The sequence below is a fragment of the Carcharodon carcharias genome, chromosome 21, assembly GCF_017639515.1.
Source record: "Carcharodon carcharias isolate sCarCar2 chromosome 21, sCarCar2.pri, whole genome shotgun sequence".
Taxonomy (NCBI): domain Eukaryota; kingdom Metazoa; phylum Chordata; class Chondrichthyes; order Lamniformes; family Lamnidae; genus Carcharodon; species Carcharodon carcharias.
Window position 1 is genome coordinate 76,168,013 of NC_054487.1, and position 20,912 is coordinate 76,188,924.

At 39.3% G+C, this 20,912-nt stretch overlaps 1 protein-coding gene across 7 annotated transcripts in view; it reads left to right on the top strand.

The window, feature by feature from the left end:
• The window catches only part of LOC121293362 (ubiquitin carboxyl-terminal hydrolase 15-like), a 114,716-nt gene extending 94,489 nt beyond the window's left edge, over nt 1-20,227 (top strand). For 5 of the 7 annotated variants that reach the window (XM_041216357.1, XM_041216353.1, XM_041216354.1 and 2 more), the window contains 8 exons: nt 1,121-1,233; nt 4,732-5,010; nt 7,706-7,776; nt 9,266-9,381; nt 11,325-11,474; nt 13,624-13,727; nt 16,149-16,237; nt 17,868-20,227. In XM_041216357.1, the coding sequence (XP_041072291.1) occupies nt 1,121-1,233; nt 4,732-5,010; nt 7,706-7,776; nt 9,266-9,381; nt 11,325-11,474; nt 13,624-13,727; nt 16,149-16,237; nt 17,868-18,047 (1,102 nt within the window). In that variant the 3' untranslated portion in view covers nt 18,048-20,227. Of the gene's footprint in view, nt 1-1,120; nt 1,234-2,011; nt 2,064-4,731; nt 5,011-7,705; nt 7,777-9,265; nt 9,382-11,324; nt 11,475-13,623; nt 13,728-16,148; nt 16,238-17,867 lie in introns of those variants that run through there. The other 2 variants (XM_041216356.1, XM_041216359.1) reach the window with 2 other exon arrangements.
• The last annotated feature ends 685 nt before the right edge of the window (nt 20,228-20,912 follow it).

Below are 20,912 nucleotides of genomic sequence, written 5' to 3' on the forward strand. Positions count from 1 at the left end.
TGGTTCTGCACTCGTGAAATCGTCATTCCCGACTGCACCATGTTCATGTAGATGAGTTAAAGGTGGATCTCCTGATGCGGCAAAACACACACAAGCATAGGACACAAGAGTAGGGCATTTGATTATTAGAATGTCTATTTGTAGGAGCTTGCGCTGGCACGCATGTTGTTGTACTTTACCTTTAGGACTGGATTTGAGCAGATTTTTGGCCTGTCTCTGGTAAATAGCTGTTTTTGAAATAGAAGTGCTAGCAACACTCAGCTGAAAAGTCAGCATCTATGGAGGTGACGGGCAAAGACATTTAAGGTTTTCATTATGGACCTTTCAGCAACAACAAACAAAAACTTGCATTTCTGTTGAATCTTTAACGCATTTTTAAACTTCCCAAGGTGCTTAACAGGACCATAATCAAACAACATTTCACAACCAGCCACATGAGATAATGCGACAGGTGACCAAAAGCTTGGTCAAAGCAGAAGGTTTTAAGGAGCATCTTAAAGGTGGAGTGAGGTAGAGGGGCTTGGGGTGGAGGCTGAAATCCAGGCTTGAAGACCTAGGTAGCTAAAGACATGGCTGTCCATGGTGAGTAATTCAGCAGTACTCAGATCACACTTGAGATGTTAGCTTGCCTGTTTTCTCCACAGGCGCTGCCTGACCTGCTCAGCCTTTTCCGCATTTTGTGCTTTTTTTTTCAAATTTCTAGCAATTTTTTTCTTTCGTTTTGTGTATTAGTGAAATGAGTTTGGGTCATCGTAGTCTTTCTCCCTAGTGGGTATTTATCTGCACCTCAGCTGCCACCATCCAACACAAATTAACCAAAGGTATTCCATTTCTATCAGAATGATTGCTGTAAACAATGTTGCATTGATATTAATTTAAGAATTAATGCAAGTGATCATGGTGCTAGACTGAAGCATTGAGGTTTCTTTGGGCCGTAAGGATATAGAACAGTAGAACCATAGAAAAGTTACAACACTGTTATCTTCTGCATGAGAATCATACAGCAACAATTCTTAAGTTCAAGTCTTTTTTTTGCATTTCTTTCAAGTACATATTAATCAGTAGTCAATAAAAAGTTTCTGATATATCTCTCTTTTTGGTTCCCGCTTTTTGATTCCAGCCGATATGTTAGAACCTACAATGAAAATGAAGATGAAGAAAGCCTTCATTTTTCCAAAGACCTTGGTATCAATGGCAATGGGCAAAATGGTGTACACGAGGAGGGATCTCCAAGTAAGACTCGAGTGTTTCTAACTTGGTAATGTCAATATTTAGTCATAGTACTTGCGTGCAAGAAATAAATTTGTGCTTAAGTTACAGTAACTTGCGTTTATATAGTGCCTTTAATGTGGTAAAACACCTCTACGTTCTTCATTGGAGATATTAGAGAAGCTGATCAAAAGATTGGTCAAAGAGGTAGCTTTTACGGAGTGCCTTAAAGGAGGAAAGAGTGGTAGAGATGCAGAGGTTCTAGGAGGGGAGTTGTAGAGCTTGGGGTCTTGGCATCTGAAGGCATGCCTGACACTGGTGGAGCTATGCAAATCAAGGATGTGCAGGAGACCAGAATTCGAGGAACGCAGAGATCTCAGAGGGTGGTGGGTTTGAAAGAGATCAGAGATAGGAGAGGGACAATGCCATGGAGGGATTGGAAAACCAGGATGAAAATTTTGCAATCGAGGTGTTGTTTCGCCAGGATCAATGCAGGCCAGCAAGGATGATAGGTGAATGCGACTTAGTGTAAGTTAGGATATGGGCAGCAGAATTTTGGATGACCTTAACTTTGAAGTGGAAGATGGGAGGTCGGCTAGGAATGCATTGGAATAGTCAAATTTTGCAGTACTGTTGATCAGATGAAGAATAATTTAGAACCCTGGTATGATTTTTTTTTTTAATAATCTGCATTAGATACCAACATTTACAGCACCCAGTGCTCCAATAAATGTTACAACAAAAGAAGACAATTTTTACCCATGTTTGATATTGCTCTTGTTTTTGTCCATGTACCATTTAGGCTGTCAAATGGTGTAACCCTGACTGATTATTTAGGCTGATTAGATCTACAGGCAAGTGAAATAATTAAGACTCAGAATTAAGTTATTGACATTGACTAACACATTTTAAAAAAGGCAATTTGTCATATTCATAATTGTAGGTAAGCTGAATGAATATCTTGTTTCATTCTGAGAAAAGTTTAAAGTTCACTGTGAGGGCTTGAGAACAGGGCTGTGCCATTTTGCTATTTATTTCAGAGTTGATGTACAGAGTTTCTTGACATTAGTTTCCGCACAGATAGAAATGTGTTATATTTCTTTGGTAAATGGAGGTGTTCTACTGGAATATTTTATTGCCAGTTAAGTTCCCCCCTCCCCCTTTAATTCCAAATCATAGAACTTTACAGTAAAACTGGAAGATTTTTGGGTCATTATGATTATGTTGGCTCCTTGAGAGAGCTTGTATCGATCCTCATGGAGACTGATAACTCTTAAAAAAAAATATATGAATTTTCAGTGAATGACTGAAATATCAGTCATGACGATTTCAAGTTTCAGCACTTTTACTGTAACAAACAAACTAAAAGCTACATTGACTATTTCAGTAGGTAACTTATACCCTAAACTATGGAAAAGATTTCCCAATTAACTCTTAAAATGACCAGAATTTCCCCTGCCATGGTTACACTTCACTCTGTTCCATAACTGGACAGTTCAGTCTCTAGGAACCAGCCCAAAGCTAATTTTAGCACCTTTCCTTTTCTGGCCAGTGAGGGACGAATCAAAGAAATCTCCTCTAGCCAAAGCTAGGTGAATCTTCCAACTTCTTTTAAACATATACCAATATGCGAAAGCTTCCACCTGCATCCTGTGCATTGACCAGTATAGACTTGCTGCCCCTCACTCTCTTTTTCTCTCTTCTCTACGAACATACATATTAGGAGCAGGAGTAGGGCACTCAGACCGTCAAGCCACTCTGGCATTCAATAAGGTCATGGCTGATCTGAATGTAACCTCAACACCACGTTCCCGCCTACCCCCAATTAAGTTTCACTCCCTTGCTTATCGAGAATCTATAAAAATATTCAAACACTCTGCTTCCAACACCCTTTGAGGAAAAGAATTCCAAAGGCTCATGATCTTCTGAGAGAAAAAAAAAACCCTTTTGGCCATCCCTCCCCCTCAGTTTCTCACACGTGCCGCCTCTCTCTTTCTATCCCTGACTCACGCAATCAATGCGCGCGCTCACAATTTCGCACACGTGTTCCGCATCTCCACCTTACTCTCACATGTGTGCTCTGTCCCTTTCATAAGCATTAATTCCCATTTTAAACAAACGCAGTGGGATTGGAAATCTACGTACACATCCACGATAAACACACCTGCACAACGTCAGTAGCTTAAAAGCATTTCATAAGTGATCCTTCAGTTGTTGGATGCTGCCTATCAAGATCACCAAAATCAAATGGGGTCTCCTGTCAGACCATCTGGACATAATCTGTATAGATAATAGCTCATTATGAGTAAGTTCTTTTCATGAGATACTGAGGTGGTTCACCGTCATATGAAGCACCCTGTTGTTATTTAGAATGATTTAAACACGTCAAATGAAGTAGAAACAAAGGAATTAAAAATCATTTATCTGCACTTATTCCTTTATACGTGACAAGATAGTGCCTTGCTTTGCATTTTGTGTGCATTATAAAAAGCCATATTTTTAATTGTCATACTTCATCAGTCTATGTGTAGAAGCTGAATAATATCACGAGATACACATTTGGTAATCTCATTATTACATGGTGTAATTCAGCACCCCAATACTGGTTGACTTAGCTCCCTTTGTAAGCTGCCTCCCCCTGATGTCATTGGTGCCCCATATTTAAATAAAAGTGTTTACAAATGGTTGAAACAATTATGATTAACTTCATTTTGAAAAAGAGTTATTGATGGACAACTTATCCTTTAATTTAGTTTTTTAAATGTATTGTCAGAAAAGAATTTTATTAGATTTCAGTTTGCTGCTCCAACAGCTTGTATTTTTAAAAGAACAAAATGACCTGAATGGGCTACAGATTTCTAATCAGCTTCCATATACCGAACCATGTACAGATGGCCACTGAGGTACTTCATATTAAATGAATTCCCCCTCATTTCCATTCAGAGGGAAAATGTTTATAGGCATCAGACAAATTATTAGATGGAGATTTATTTGAGTTTACCAAATTGTCTGCATCTGTGAGATTTAACTGCACTGACCTGCTCTGTTCAAAAAAAATATCGTTGTCGAGCTAAGTAATTTGTCCAAATGGGGGTTAATCATATTAGTTAAACTTTTCTGCCAGCTATAATGGAGCTTTAGTGAAAACTAATCATCAATAATCAACAGTGAGAATGTTGTAAGTCCCCCAGCATCTTGCTGATTCAACCTTGCTGTTTCTGAATTCTTTAGTGGGGAATTCTACCTTCTTCACGACCTTCATCACCATCTCCATTTCTTTCAAAATGCATCTTACAGAGAAAGGTATTTTTTAGTTTCAAGCCTTTTTAAATTCTACCTGTACAAAGCATGGCTTTCTCTTTGACATTGATAGCTGAGAGCTCCACTGTACAATAAGATAAGTTAAAGCTTATCTACAGTAAGGGGTGACTGGACATAAAGCTCTGAAGCAAAAGGCAGGTCATTGGAATGAAAGCTTGGTGAATGGCAATGATTTTTGCAATCAATTCTTCCTCTGAGCAGGTGAAATGGAGACAGATGAGCAAGATGACGAGTCCAGTCAGGATCAAGAACTTCCTTCCGAGAATGAGAACAGCCAATCAGAGGACTCTGTTGGGGGAGATAATGAGGACTCTGAAAATGGTATCTGTACTGAAGACCCTTGTAAAGGCCAGCTGTTCCAGGGACACAAAAAACAGCTCTTTACATTCCAGTTCAATAATTTGGGAAATACAGATATCAATTACGTCAAGGACGACAGGCAAATCCGATTTGAAGACAGCAGACAAATCAGACTTGATGGTAAATATTAAAGTTGAAACTCTCCCTTTTTGATATAGTGTAATCGGTATACCTGGCAGCTCAGTTGCATGTTACTGCCAGTTAGAAAAATGCATCAAGTCTGCATAATGCTTGAAATCCATCAGCTCACCTGGCTGTTACTCAGGAACCTCCTTGCTTGTGTCAGCTGTCAGTGAGATTACTGGTTGGAGAAACATGAAATCAGGAAGCACTGCACCCTATCATTGCCTGCCTCTACTATGCTTTGTAGTGGCATTGACTACAGCACTCAGATGTTTGTGAAGCAAACCATCTTTCTTCCACCAGCCCAGCAGCTGCAGCAGGATTTGTAGTGTAGGAGAATTTAGAAGGACTGTAGGAAGCATGATGAATGTACAGAAACTCATTTCTGTTTCTGTACTAGTAGGTAATGCCTGGCCTAAGTGGCCATTTTTCATGTTTCACTCATGTACTAAACAGTGGCTGCAGCAAACAGTTTCCAGCAAAACTCACTGGACATCAATCAGGAGCTGAATCCTGGTGTGTTTTTTTTAAACTTTCCTTCCCAACCATGGGATTCTGAGGTGAACTTTGTTGAGATCAACAGAGATCAAACCTGTGACTCACTCACTGAACCATGAGCCCAACTTAATAAAGCTAATTGGTTCAGAGTGAAGGAATACTGAACAGGGTTATCTCCCTTAACTAAGTTCATTGTTATGATGATAACTGCACCAAAGAGGCCATGAAAGAATATTGGAATCAAATTTGTTTTAATTGGAGGAGCACTTGCTTTCATAAATGATTTGGCACAATGAAATTGTGAGCATAAAATATATACCTTTTGCTGCTTTGCATCCAAGAGCTAGTTTCAGCTTTTAGCTCCTGCATGTGATGAGCTTTTCCAGGTTAAACCATTGACACAAAATCAAAAATCAAACTTTTTTAGCAAATGAAAGTAAGCCTTTCACATTGGCATTGTTGAATCCTTGAGTGCGCTTTGAGAAGCCCTGCAGGAGTTCCTCAGGGTAGTGTCCTGGGCCCAACCATCTTCCAACTGCTTCATCAATGACCTCCTTCATCAATGGTGACTTCGGGGTCAGAAGTGGGGATGTTGGCTGATGATTGCACAATGTTCAGCACCATTTGCGACGACTCAGATGCTGAAGCAGTCCATGTCCAAATGCAGCAAGACCTGGACAATATCCAGGTTTGGGCTGACAAGTAGCAAGTAACATTCACGCCACTCAAATGCCAGGCAACAAGAGAGAGTCTAACCATCGCCTCTCGACGTTCAATGGCATTACCATCACTGAATCCTCCACTATCAGCATCATGGGGGTTACCATTGACCAGAAACTGAACTGGACTAGCCATATAAATACTGTGGCTCCGAGAGCAGTTCAGAGGCCAAGGAATCCTGCAACAAGTAACTCACCTCTTAACTCCCCAAAGCCTGTCCATCATCCACAAGGCACAAGTCAGGAGTGTGATGGAATACTGCCCAATTCCCTGGATGAGTGCAGCTCCCCAACACTGAAGAAGCTCAACACCATCCAGGACAAAGCAGTCCGCTTGATTGGCACATATCCACAAACATTCACTCCTTCCATCACTGACACAGCAGCAGCGGTGTATACCATCTACAAAATGCACTGCAGGAATTCACCGAGCCTCCTTAGACAGCACCTTCCAAACCCACTACCATTACCATCTAGAAGGATAAGGGCAACAGATAGATGGGAACACCACCACCTGGAAGTTTCCCTCAAAGTCACTCACCATCCTGACTTGAAAATATATCGCTGTTCCTTCACTGTCGCTGGGTCACAATCCTGGAACTCCCTTCCTAGCAGCACTGTTGGCATACCTACACCATATGGACTGTGGCGGTTCAAGAAGGTAGCTCACCACCACCTTCTCAAGGTCAATTAGGGATAGGCAATAAATGCTGGCTCAGCCAGCGAAGCCCACATCCCGTGAATGATTTTTAAAAAAGCCTCTGATCTCTGACAACAGTTCCTGGTTCCCAATCATGATGCGTGTTTTGGTCAGGTGTTAATTGTACATGATACATGTCAGGTAGTCACTTTATAGCAATAAGTGCTAAATTCAAATTATATTGACTGATGTTTAAACCTAATTTGAGGAAATAGATGCTGAAGGAAATGAAATAGAATCCTTGATATTAACAAGGTGCCCAGCAGTTGAGTATGGAAGAGCTGCAAGATTAAATAAATGACAACTGTCTAAAATTGGAATGAATATCACTTACAAGGTGACATGTTGCTTTATTCTGCTTTCAGAGCTGAATAATACATCTGAGTTATTAGATTGACCTTAGCCTGTTAATTTGTCACTGCCTAAATCTGTGTATGTGGAGTCTTTCTGTTATGTGCTGCAAACAAATTATTTAGTGCTTATTAACTAATTTTATGAAAGTTCACATTTAGATGCATTGATAAAAGAATTGTACCTACACACAACCAAGCTGAGATAAGCTACTGGCACAGACTGGGAATCAAGCCTGAGACTTTCAGTTACACTTAGTTACACACTTACTTAACCAAGTGAGCCTTCAAACTGTTATGGAGCACACCTATTATATGAGGCCACCTCAGCTGACTTGATTTAAGAAATACCTTCCATATGTATTGCAAGTGAGTTGTGTCTAAGAGTTGATTTTCAGAGCATTTCTATCTATTTTCACCTGCAGAGCGAACATATCTGGCATTAGACTGGGATCCTGAAATAAAGAAGCGATGCTTTGATGACAATGCAGCAGAGGTAAAATATGTACTGAACATGTAAGAGGATAAATGGTTACAATGCGCTAAGTTGTTTTAACTTGGTAAAAAAAAATAGCATGACTAAAAGTAGAAGACACCTAGAATGGCTGTCACATCCTTTTTTTTCTAATAAGAGTTCTTCCATATTTAAGTGCAGTTAACTTTACGTGTGACATGCAAACCACAACGTAATTTCTGTGTCAAAACCAAACTTTAAGATAATGGCTCTATAAAAAATTGCACAAGAACAGCTACTTTCTGTGACGGATTCAAATCCATTTTATGAGGTAAAGTTGTTACTTAGAAAGCTGTCCTCCCTACACATCAGCTGTCTCACGCTGTTCCTGATGCAGAATAATTTTTTTTTTAAGTAAATCAGTCATTGATCTGGATCCTGAAATTATTGAGCATCATCCCACCTGCAGTCAACGCGTTTGCTTAACAACTCGCTGACCTACATTGGCTCCTGGTTAAAGCAATGCCTCAATTTCAGAATTCCCATCTTTGTTTTCAAATCTCTACAAGTCCTTGCCCTCCCTACCTCTGGAATCTCTTCCACCCACACAACCCTGTGAAGTATCTGCGCTCCTCTAGCAGACCCCTGGGTTTAATTGCACTACCGTTGGTGGCCATGCCTTCACCTGCCATGGCCCTAAAGCTCTCAAACTACATCTCTAAATCTCTCTGCCTCTCTCCATGAAACCTATTTATTTGACCAAGTCTTTGGCAATCTGCCCAAATATATCCTTATGTTGCTTGTTATCAAATTTTACTTTGTAACACACCCATTAAGAAAGAGCCTTGGAACATTTTATGATGTTAAAGGCACTATATGAATAGAAGTTGCTGAAGCAATATGGCTGCACCTCAGCAGGAGAATAATGGGGAGATGCTGTGTGTGGCAGTAATGTCACAGGACTGGTAATCCAGAGTCCCAGGTTAATGCTCTGGAGACATGGGTTCAAATCCCACTAAGGCAGCTGGTAGAATTTAAATTCAGTTCAGTGAAATCTAGTCTCAGTAATGGTGACCATGAAAATATCATTGATTGTCGTAAAAACCCATCTGATTCACTATTGCTCTTCAGGGAAGGAAATCTACCATCCTTACCTGGTCCAGATCCATAGCAATGTGGTTGACTCTTAACTGCCCTCAGAAATAGCCTAGCAAGTCACAAGGGTTCTTAGGGATGTGCAGCAAATGTTGGCTTTGCCAGTGATGCCTACATCCCATGAAAGAATAAATGGTGCATGTCATGATGTAATCATCTGTCCTTCATATTAAAAAAAATGTCTTTTACTGTGAGGCATGATATGGGAAATCGCAGGTACTTTTCAGGAATGCATTCACTGATATTTTTCTACATTGCAACAATCATTTAGGAAACATAAGCATAGAGTGAGCATTTTTGTACTGTAGTGGTTAAATCATTTTCTGTTATAATTTTGCAAACTGAAGTAAGAGATTCTTGTATTTTTTTAATATAGGATTTTGAGAAGCATGAAAGCATGGAATATAGGCCTCAGAAAAAAATGTTTGTAAAGTTAAAAGACTGTATTGAACTTTTTACAACTAAGGAGAAGCTGGGTGTAGAGGACCCATGGTAAGTAATATTAAGTTGTTTTGGGTAGAATTGAAACTCTAAATCAATGTAATTGATTGAGGATATTGCTAAATTCTATTAATAATGATTGTCAGCTTATCATAGTACCATAGAAATCTACAGTACACAAGGCAACCATTGGGCTTGTCATGTCTGTCCCAGCTGAAAAAGAGCTATCTGACCTAATCCCACTCTGAGACAGGGAGTTTAAGATTCCCACTATCCTCTGGGTGAAAAATCTTCTCAACTGCCCTTAATCTTTCTAGCAATTAATTTAAATCTGTGTGCCCTCGAAATTGACCTCTCTGCAAAAGGAAATAGGCCATTCCTATTCCACTCTATCTAGGCCTCCCAGGATTTTGTACACATCAATTAAATCTTCCCCCTCCTCTCTGCCAAAGAAAACAACCTCAGCCTATCCAATCTTTTCCCATACCTCAAATTTTCCAATCCTGGACACAGCCTTGTAAATCTCCTCTATGTCCTCTCTAGTGCAATTACATCCTCCCTGTGGTGACCAGCATTACACACAGTACTCTAGCTGCTGCCTAACCAGTGTTTTACATTTGTAGCGTTGTCTCCCTGCTCTTATTCTAAATTCCTTGGTTAATGAAGGAAAGTATGTTGTATCTCACCTTAACTGCCATTTCTCCCTATCTGGCTACCTTCAGGGTACTGCAGACTTGTACTCCTAATTCCTTTCCTCCGCTATACGCAATAGCTTACCATTTGTTATATTTTCCTTTGCCCTGTTTGCGCTCCAAAAGAATAACTTCACACAACAGATTGCATTTCATTTGTTACTTTTCTGACCAGCCTATTGATTTCCTCCTCCAGAGCAGTTTTTTTCCCCTCAATATCAACTACATTGCCATTTTTTGTATCATCTGTAAACTTCTTAATTATGCCCCCTACATTTCAGTCTAAATCATTGATATATGCCTCAAAAACCTGGTACTGAGCCTTGTAGAGCCCCACTGGAAACAGCCTTCCAATCACGAAAACACTCATCGACCATTACCATTTGCTTCTTGCCACAGAGCCAATTTTGAATCCAACTTGCCACTTTCCCTTGGAAATCATGTGGTTTTGCTTTTCTGACCAATAAGCCAGGTGAAACTTTGTCAAAAACCTTATTAAAATACATGTGGTTTTGGATTTATTCAGCCAAATTATTTATTTGACCATTGCTAATCAGCCAGATGAATAACTCATTTAAAAGGAATAAAAAAAATAGGAAACCCACATAGAAGGCTAGTCATGCCCAAGTTCAGAGGACAGAATGTTTAAAGATTGCATCTAGAAACAATGTAAGTGTTGGGAGCTATGAAAAGCTATGTTAATTGGAGCAGGAAGTCAAAGTGAAGGAAGGAGGTCAAAATGAAGCTTTCTAGATTAATGTTCACAATGCTGTACATCATCAACCTCCTATTACTGCTCCTGAAGTTATCTGTCTTTACTTGTGTTGGTTGTGAAGATGCCCTATGTGGTGCCCTATATTGCTTTTGGGGTGGGGGAGTGTGTGTGTGTATACACAAGGTGTATGTGGCTGTTTTTTTACACCTCATTGCACTGCTTACATGTGTGGGCTTGGCATCTGGTATTTCCAAATATATATATATTTTTTTCGACGTAATATCATAGTTGGCTTAATTATGGTGGAGGTGAGGCTTTTTGTTCCACAGGTGTTTTAATTGTCAGACACATTGTGTCTAAAATGCGCCAGTCTCTGTTGTAGAAGATTTTACTGCAAGCAAAGTGCCCAATATTCAGAATACTTTGGCCTAAGAGACTGAGAAACTTAAGAACTTGGGAGTTCTTTCAATCGTACATTTGGCAATCAGATTTGGAGAAAAGGTTTTTCTCATAGATTGGAGAAATTGCTATTTGATGAAGGAGAAGAAATGGGAAGAATGGTACTTTTTTCAATTGTTTTCCTTCAGGTACTGTCCAAACTGCAAACAACATCAGCAAGCCACCAAAAAACTAGACCTGTGGTCATTACCCCCTGTGCTGGTGGTGCACTTGAAGCGATTTTCCTATAGTCGTTACTGGCGAGACAAACTGGACACACTGGTTGATTTTCCTATTAGGTATGTTTCAGAGTGAGTTAAATCTGGTCACAGCTCTCCTGATTAGAAAGGTGCACATTCAGATGCAAGTGTTTAGATCTGCAGCAGGGTCTCACTTCTGAATTGTTGCTGTGGATAGTACTGATTGTGCACATTTGATGCAAAAGAGACTTTCTTAAATTCACCCAGGTTTGACATTGCTCAAGCTGCAGGTTCAAGTCCCAGAGTTGTCTTACCCATATGAAGACAAGCTAAGATAATATGGTGCAGTCATGTTAGTTTAAAATGTCAGCGAACGTGAGTGGAGTTTGTCCTAGGCTTTGACGGTGTTTGAAACTAGCCTGGATAGGTGTATGTGTGTGTGTCGAGCAGGAAGGAGACTGAATAATATTGCTGACCTGTCTGTCGCTGACATTTCTGGGTGAAATTAGTCTACTCTGGTAGCACAAAACAGTAGCCAGTTACACACTATGCCACATTTTATTTTCCATTGACTTGGAAAATAGTGTGAGGATTTTAAAGTTCAAACCAAGTTAGACTGACAGCAAAACTAACAGAGTCTCCAAAAAGGGTTTGGACTCTAGTTCTGTGAAATTCAAAGGAAAATTAGACCATGTGCTATGTGTAATAGGCTGCAAATTCATTATCTGCCCAATTTACAATATTGGTAAAGAACAATGTCACTCCCTTCATCTTGTTATCTAAGTGTGCAATGGTACAGAGTACAGTGGTTTCGGAGTTTACTGTCTGCTTCCTAAAGAAGGGTATCCTGATATAATGGGGAAGAAACATCATGTAATTGAAAGGATGTCTAGGACTGAAAATGTCTAATCCAGTGGCTTTCAAATAGCTACGTCAGGAGATCACTCTTATTAACTTTTTGATACACTCCCAAGAGCCCACTTGTCATTTCTGAAGGGCAGCGTCGCTACTCAAAGGAACTGTACTGTTATTGCAGGAAACAACATTTATTAGTGTACGGCAACTACGGCTTAATCAAAAATTGAAATGCCTGATGGACAGAAAGAAATCTGACAATCCCAGGATCCTTTTGCAGACGCCCCCTGTCTGGAAGCCTCAGTTTTAAATCCTGTTCCTGTTGTCAAGACTGTACCTAATCACTGAACAGGGCTCTTTTCTCTAGAAAAGAAAAGGCTAAGGGGTGACCTAATAGAACTCTAAAACGATGAAGGGCTTTGTTAGGGTAGACATAGTGAAGATGTTTCCAATTACGTTGGAGAACAAAACTAAGGGTCATAAATATAAAATAGTGACCAATAAATCAAATAAAGAATTCAAGAAAAGCTTCTTTACCCAGAGGAATTCTGCCACAAGGAACGGAGGGGAAGCTAAATATGCACATGAGGGAGAAAGGAACAGAGTGAAATGAAGAGGAATGGAAGGAGGCTTTTGTGGAGCATAAACACCAGCACAGACCAGTTGGGTCAAATGGCCTGTTTTTCAGCTGTTATTTCTATGTAATATCAAAGATGTGGGTCATAACTGCTGCAATAACATTTTTGACGATTCTGTCCCTATGCTGCCTAGGCATGGGGCATCAACACCTCACAAAATACTAGGGCCTTGAATTGTGCCATTGATCACCACCTTGTTCAGTTTCCACATTAGCTGCATCGTTCTGGGAAACACTGAGGCTAGGCATTGGATCTATACTGCCACCATGGACAGGAGACAGATAGGAAGCAAATGTTGTGCTGGGCAAAATCAAGACAAGGTCAGTCAAGGAAGGGCAATGAGAAAGAGAGAGAGAGAGCCCAGTAACAAAGAAGTAATTGGGTACTGATATAGCGACATCAGATTGAAAGTTGAAACACCTCAATATATGTACAGAAATAGAATTCCATTAGTTCTTCCCCTCCAGTTTTCACTCAGTTTACAGATGTTAACTTTGTCTCTAACAAGCCAGGAATAAAATGGGTTTTATTCATTCTGCATGTAATATTTACATAGAGTAACATTTCATGTAATTTGATATATTAAGGTTTGTATATTTACAAGGATAATGGTTGAAATTGGATGGATAATAAGAGGAGCTGGTTATATATGGTGAACAGCTATTCTGATAAGCTAGTGCTAATGTCTGCAAGTACAGCATTTTTAGAGTCGTGGACAAGTAAATGTTAATGTAATGCTTCTTCATTTTCAATAGTGATTTAGATATGTCTGAATTTCTTATCAATCCAAATGCTGGTCGTTGTGAATATAACTTGATTGCTGTGTCAAATCACTACGGTGGAATGGGTGGAGGACATTGTAAGTATTCTGAATCGAAATTCTTTTTCTATATGTATGCCAGAATGTTGGACCCATTGTGGTGACTTTTTGAGTTGTTTTACATTCTTATTCAAGCTAAAATTTATAAATCAACTGCTTACAGCTTCCTCTATGTTGTCTAGTTTCAATTGCCAGCAGTGGGTAAATTGTATTAGTTCTTATCTCGGTTAAATGATTCAGAGAGCAGGGGGAGTCTTGGTGTAGGGGTGGGGTGCAAGAGGGGAAGGGTGGGGGGTGACCTGTAAATAAATTCCATTCAACTCTTGTGCAATCACCCTGATAGCCTTCAAAAGTGACTGACTGTTGGTTATCTGGTAGTAACTGACTGACATGAATTCTAGGTCTCTGCTGAAATGACTGACTGTCTCTAAATTGTCAACTTGCTTGTCTGATGTGCAGAGTGTATAAGCAGAAATATCTTCCTGTTAAATATTGAAAGGACTAATGTCTTTGGTCCCCACCACAAACACAGTAGCCTAGATGCTGACTTCATCCCTCTCCCTATGTGGAACTATCTGAAACTGAATCAGACTGTTCACAACCTTGGAGTGACATTTGACGCAGGAATGAGTTTCTGAACGCATATCATGCCATCAGTAAGATTGTCAATTTCCATCTAAGTAACATCCCCCGATTCCGCTGCTGAAACCCTCATCCATGTCTTTGTTATATCTAGACTTGACTATTACAACACACCCCTGGTTGGCCTCCCTACCTACATTCCACCTTCCATAAGCTGGAGGCCATCGAAAACTCTGCTGCCCATGTACTAACTTGCACCAAGCCCCGTTTGTCCCATCACCCCTGTGCTCACCAACTTACATTGGGTCCTGGTTAAGCAACACTTCAATTTTAAAATCCTCATCTTTGTTTCAAATCGCTTTGCTCCTCCCTAACTGTAATTTCCTCCAACCATGCATTCCTCCCAAGATACCTGCACACCTTGAGCTCTGATTTCAATTGCACCATCATTGGTAGCCATGCTTTTAGCTGCTAAGGTCTTAAGTTTAAAAATTCTCTCCCTAAGGCTCCCTCCCTTTCCTTCCTCTTATAAGACACTTTGTAAAACCTACCTCTCTGATCAACCTTTTGGTTGTCTGCCCTAAAATTTCCTAATGTGGTTTGGTTTCAAATTTTGCTTTATAATCACTCCAGTTGAATGCTTTGGGTCACTTTACTATTTTAAAAGCACTACATAAATGCAAAACAAAAACAGAATTAACTGGAAAAACTCAGCAGGTCTGGCAGCATCAGCGGAGAAGGAAAAAGTTGACGTTTCGAGTCCTCATGACCCTTCCACAGAACTGTGTGCAGGTATCTTGGGAGGAATGCATGGTTGGAGGAAATTACAGTTAGGGATTACAGCAAAGCGATTTGAAACAAAGATGAGGATTTTAAAATTGAAGCGTTGCTTAACCAGAACTGTGGAAGGGTCATGAGGACTCGAAACGTCAACTCTTTTCTTCTCCGCCGATGCTGCCAGACCTGCTGAGTTTTTCCAGGTAATTCTTTTTTTGTTTCGGATTTCCAACATCCGCAGTTTTTTGTTTTTATCTACATAAATGCAAGTTGTTGTTGCTGGCATTAATTTTGGGTCTGTTGAAACGACTGATGTTGGGTCTCTGCAGAAGCTAGCTTACTGAATGTTGATCGACTAGTGTTAATGTTTCAATTTGCTGTGATGGGTCTGCTTTGCCTTTCCTCTTGGCTACAGATGAAGCAGTTTCGATATTCTTTAGTGCTGCACCACATTTACTGTCCAGGTCTTGTACAAACAGTAGTAATAACAAAGATGACTTTTGTTTAGGTTGATGCCTGAGAAAACTATTTATTTTCCTCCTGTGCCTTGAACATCGTTTGGCCTCAACAAATCTAAGTATTTTGTTTTCGCAACAAAGCACCCACACCACAAGGGTCACTACTATCTGTGATCTAGGCCATTGAGCGTTCCAAAATATCAAGCTGCTTTATATTGGGAACTACTCAGTGTTGTTGAGCATAATTTCAAAGCCAGATTTCTCCCACAGTAACTTTCTGTTTCAGAAGCTCTCCTGCAAAGCTTGTGCTTTTTTCAGAAATTTGAATACTTCTGAAGTAAAAATGGTGGCGGGGTGGGGAGGAGGAGTTACAGCTTTAAACATCCAAGATGTTCAGTAGACTTCTGTGCTGAAATGTCCTTATGTGGCAATAATTGGCCAGCTAACTGTGCTTCTTTTCCTGTGCTGCTCCTTGGATTTTGTTGTTTTAGTCAGCATTCAGTGATTTGAAAATAAAATGAATCAGTACATTTTAAACATTAAGTTAAAGATTGTGTTAAATTTATAAGAACAGAAAATATTCCAGAATATTTCTAGTCTGCATTTTCTATTGTCATTGTGCTAACTTACCTTTATCCCAAAGACACAGCCTTTGCCAAGAACAAAGATGACAATAAGTGGTACTATTTTGATGACACCAGTGTTTCATCAGCAACAGAAGACCAAATAGTGGCAAGTTTTTTTTTTCAATAATATTATCCCACATAACAGAACACTGCATTGTATTAATAACTGGTTGTAAGCTTTAGGAAGGCAATATGTCCCAACACACAGATGTTAAAGTTCATGATTTTTTGCAAAAGTTTGGTTTGAATCACCCGATGATGCAAATTTTTGATACTAATTTACTTGGCATTTTTCAAGTCCTTGGGGCATTCCAAAGCACGGTCTGTGATGCACTTGTGAAGTGCGGTCAGTGGTAAAATGGATCGTGCTAGAAAATTAAATGTTTGATTTAGCCCAGTGTAAGCAAATATAACGCCCATTTGCGTACAGGGTGCTACAAACAATAGGATAGAGACCAGATAACTATTTTAGGGCTGGTGGTTGAGGAATTAATGTTTCTCCCGACATTTGATTTTGATGCATTTTCTTCAAATAATTCTATGGGATCAAATATATCCAGCAGTGTTTAGTCATGGTTGAACATCTCATCTGAAATATAGCACTTCCAATAATGCAGCACTTCTTTTTCAGAAGGCCAATTTCAGAAAGCCAATTGATGAAGGATAGAATTGGAGTCAACACATACTTTCATGTTTCTTTACAGTTACACATTATAAGCAGACTCTTCCTAAATCAACAAACGTAGTTTCAGTCTGTCTGTTTATAATGATTCAAGTGAATCACCAGTTAATGCCCATCACTGCATACAATTAAACATAATTCATGTACAAATAACTCTTGGTACACAAGCAATGATGTGTCAATCAGGGCTAGGTACTCTTAATGTCTGGGCTGCAGTTGGACCCATGACTTCTTCACTGTTAAGTGAAAGTGCTACACATGAGATGGGACATGTTAATAAAGTACACATAAACTTTATTAAATTTTTTAAAATCCGAAATCAAACCTCATCCCAACAGTGGATGAGGTTTGTTTAAAAAAAAAATCACTTGCCCTCCTGCCTGTTGGGCCCGTGTGCTGAGCCGAAGTTCGCACGGGCTCCTCAAACTTTTCATCAATTGGTGACTTAATGGCCTTAACAAGGTCTTTAATTAATGGCGGGCGCGCATCATGCTGCATAGCATGCCTGCCGACCTAAACATCGTGATGCCGCGTGCTGACATCAGGACACTCGCGCGACATTTTAAGCGCTGACATGCAGGCTCCACCACCCGCCCGTCAACCAGAAAATTCAGCCCTGTATTTCTGCTCTTTTAGTTGTATTTATCCTTGATCTCCTCCCATTATTCCCTTGCCCATTGAAGATAATTGGATCTGTGGATGGCTTACTCACCAGCTGAAAGAATCTTTGGAGTTGGCTGGGTACCCTTGAGATTATTCCTGCCCCATTCAAAGGCAGAGACCTCCCTTTTAAAAAAAAAAATAGTGGCGAGAATTAGTAAAGCAAGATTAGTGTTTGAGTGTTTGTCATGGTTGGATTCAAATTTGGGCAATTTAAATAAGTCTGTAGCACCTATGTTGGTAGCATTTGGATTAGTTCTATTTTATTTTGTAAAACGGTTAAGTGTCAAAACTGCAATGATTCTGCTGAAACATAGTCAGGAAATTGTGGTCACTGAGTTAGATGTGAACAGATACTTAATAAATTATCCCATGTTCTTTTTCATTCCAACAGTCCAAAGCAGCTTATGTCCTCTTCTACCAGAGACAAGATACAATCAGTGGTACAGGCTACTTTGCACACGATCATAGTGCTAAGAAGGAAACTTCTGCATCTTTAGGCATCCCACGAGAGAGTGATGAGGACTGTAATGAAAACGATGTAGAGAATGAAAACTGCATGCACACAAACTGACAACTATGATGCTATGTTGAAACTCTCCAATGCAGATTCCTGCCCCAGACACTGGAAAACCAGAAGCATACCACAAATTAAGAGCGAAAGATCATCTGGAAAAGAGGTGCTACATCAGCCTGAGCTAAAAGCCATTTTGGATTTTTCGTGTTGAGATAGACTTAAGTGAATTACTTGAAGCTGAAGTGTATTAGAAACTCAGTTAGAAGCTAATTGCGGTATATGATCCATGAAATCTATTTGTCTTACTGATGTATGCTGGTTCTTTACACTAAATATATGCAGAAATAATTAAGTGGTCCCCTTCTTCACTCCTGTCTATTGTTTTTGAAAATGTACTAGTTAATCTCCAAAAAAAAAACACCAGTTATTTTTGTAAAGATTGTGTCCATGAGCTAAAGTAAATAGCAAAGTGTGCAATTTACATGCCTTGCTTTAGCAGTAGAGAACATGAGCACTTAAACTGAATGGACGGCTGGTTCACTAATTCAGTGACAAAGCTCCTGCCATACTTTGTCTAAACAATCATTGTAAGGCCCATTGAAGTTAAGGACTAGTGACAAAACTGTCAATTGAACGTGCTGTGCAATGACTTCCAAGTTCCCATAGAGCATCATCAATTGGCCTGTGTTATGGGTTACTGTTCCAGATAGGCTAAGTGCAACGCACTCACATTGTGGAAGTGCATAAAGCTTGTTTGTGTGTTGTGGACGTTTATAAAATCTACTTTAACCCTTTGAGGACTGCAGGGGCATTTCTGCACCAAAATAAGGAAGCAGAGGAAATTACAATTATGCTAATTCAAAGAATCAACTGATTTAGAAATGCTCAGCGGTCCCACCATATTTCTGCAATCCTACTTTCCAAATAGTTGTGAGGTGCAGCTTTAGAAGTGAACAGAAAATCGTTTCTGCAGGTATTCTGTGACAGAAAACATATTTTGTAAACTGCAAACGAGCTTGCAGTACTCAGGGTTAAAAATAGAATGTTGTAACAGATTAAATTGATGTGCTGGATAATTTTAATTTGTTCAGAAAACTTGGTTTGCACTCTTTATTTTTGGTGTATGACCAGGGGCCTAATGTAACTTACTTCGTATCTTTAAGTTATTGTATTAAAACTTACAATAGAGCTATGAATTACATTATCAAATTTGATAGAACAAGTGAGCAAGTGGGTTGATTTTATTTTAATTCCTTTTTGGAATTCACCATAGCCTTACAGCATATTAAATTGTGTATAGTAAACACTTGCATGTTGCATTTACGGATTGTATATATTACTGGGAACATCTTGTTGAATTTATTAGTGAGCTGTACTTAAGGGGCCAGGATGCCAACAGCTTAGAGTGGAATTTTGATTTTTTATTTTTTTGAATTGCTGCTTTCCATTTGATGTAGATCAAAGGATGTGTTTATTGGTTTCTTACTGTCATTGGCAGAAGCTACATAATGCTTATGGAATTGCTCTTCTCTGCCGAAGTCGATCGCTTTTGTGTCCCATTGCCAATAAAGGAAATGATCGTCTTCACTTTTAAACGAGAACAAAAAGAAAAACGCAGATTAAAAACTGATTTGAATGGTGTATTGTATAAATAAGTTCACTCTGTGAGTGCACACTTGGTAAATTATTTTATTGAGATGTTATAGTTAAAGATATAGAAACACTATAGTAGGCCAGGGTGAGTTAAGTATGAGTCCAGAATGGCTTTGCTGAGTAACTTGATATTAGTGCTGATATTTCTCTTGATGTTTTACTGTCTATCTTTGCCTTTTTAATTTTATTCCCCCTTTGTTTTGTAAAATGGAAGTGACGGACCTCCAGCATGTCTGAGGTAAATATTTTGACTGCACTTCATTTCATTTGATTTTACATTTGAAACTTGCATGTTTGTTTATATAAATTTACAATAAAGTTATGCAAGGCCTTAGCTACTTCACTCTGTCCTGATAACTGGGTAAAGCATACTGCAAACTCAGTTGTCATTGGTACTTGGGGAATATAAACTGCACTGGTATGGCCAAGTATAGTGTGGTAATACAAAATGTTTTTCAATGAAGGTTTACAAAGTTTCATACTTAGCATTAAACAATTTGCTCAATTCATGTGTCCTTAAAAGGATAATTTATTGTTAAAATATATTTGTGGGAACTTTGAAATAAAACTGCATAACGCGTGTATGCAATGATTGTAATCCTTACATATCAATAAAAATAGAAACAAAAGATCAAACCATGAAGGATGCAATGAGCTAAAACTTTATGGGGTTTCATGGATAGTGTTAACAGATGTATTAGTAAGGAGTGTGGATCCTCTTGTTTAATGTAGCTTATGTCAATGTGAATGTGGGTATTTGGCCTATGAAGGTTAAAATCTGCACAAATTATAATCTGTGACTTGAGTGAAGGAAAATTTGTCACTAGAAATTGCATAATTCAGATGCCCGAGGGTAAACCTTTCATGAGATTGAAAATCCGCCTTCCACCTCAAAAGGTTGATGGAAGTCATCAGCAGCAAAACCGTCGAACTTGGTGACCAAAGAGAGTATTTCTTTAGCTCTTAAAATGAGCAGAAATATAATCAGAATCTCAAACTGCCCATTCCACTAGCCTTTTCAGAATAGGAAAGGTCTCATTATTATCATCCCCAAAATGTGTGTACAGTTAAGAAACAAGCTGTGGCACGTGCTCATGCCTGGAAATGCCCAGTTAGCATCTGAAAAGAAAAATAAGTTAAAGTTTCTGATGGGGCCCTCTAGAATCCCATTGTAAGCAGTTTGCTTGTTTTTATAACTTTCCCCCCTAAACTTCTCTGCCTCTCTACCTCTTTCTGCTGAAAACCTACCTCTTTGAACTGGCTTTTGGT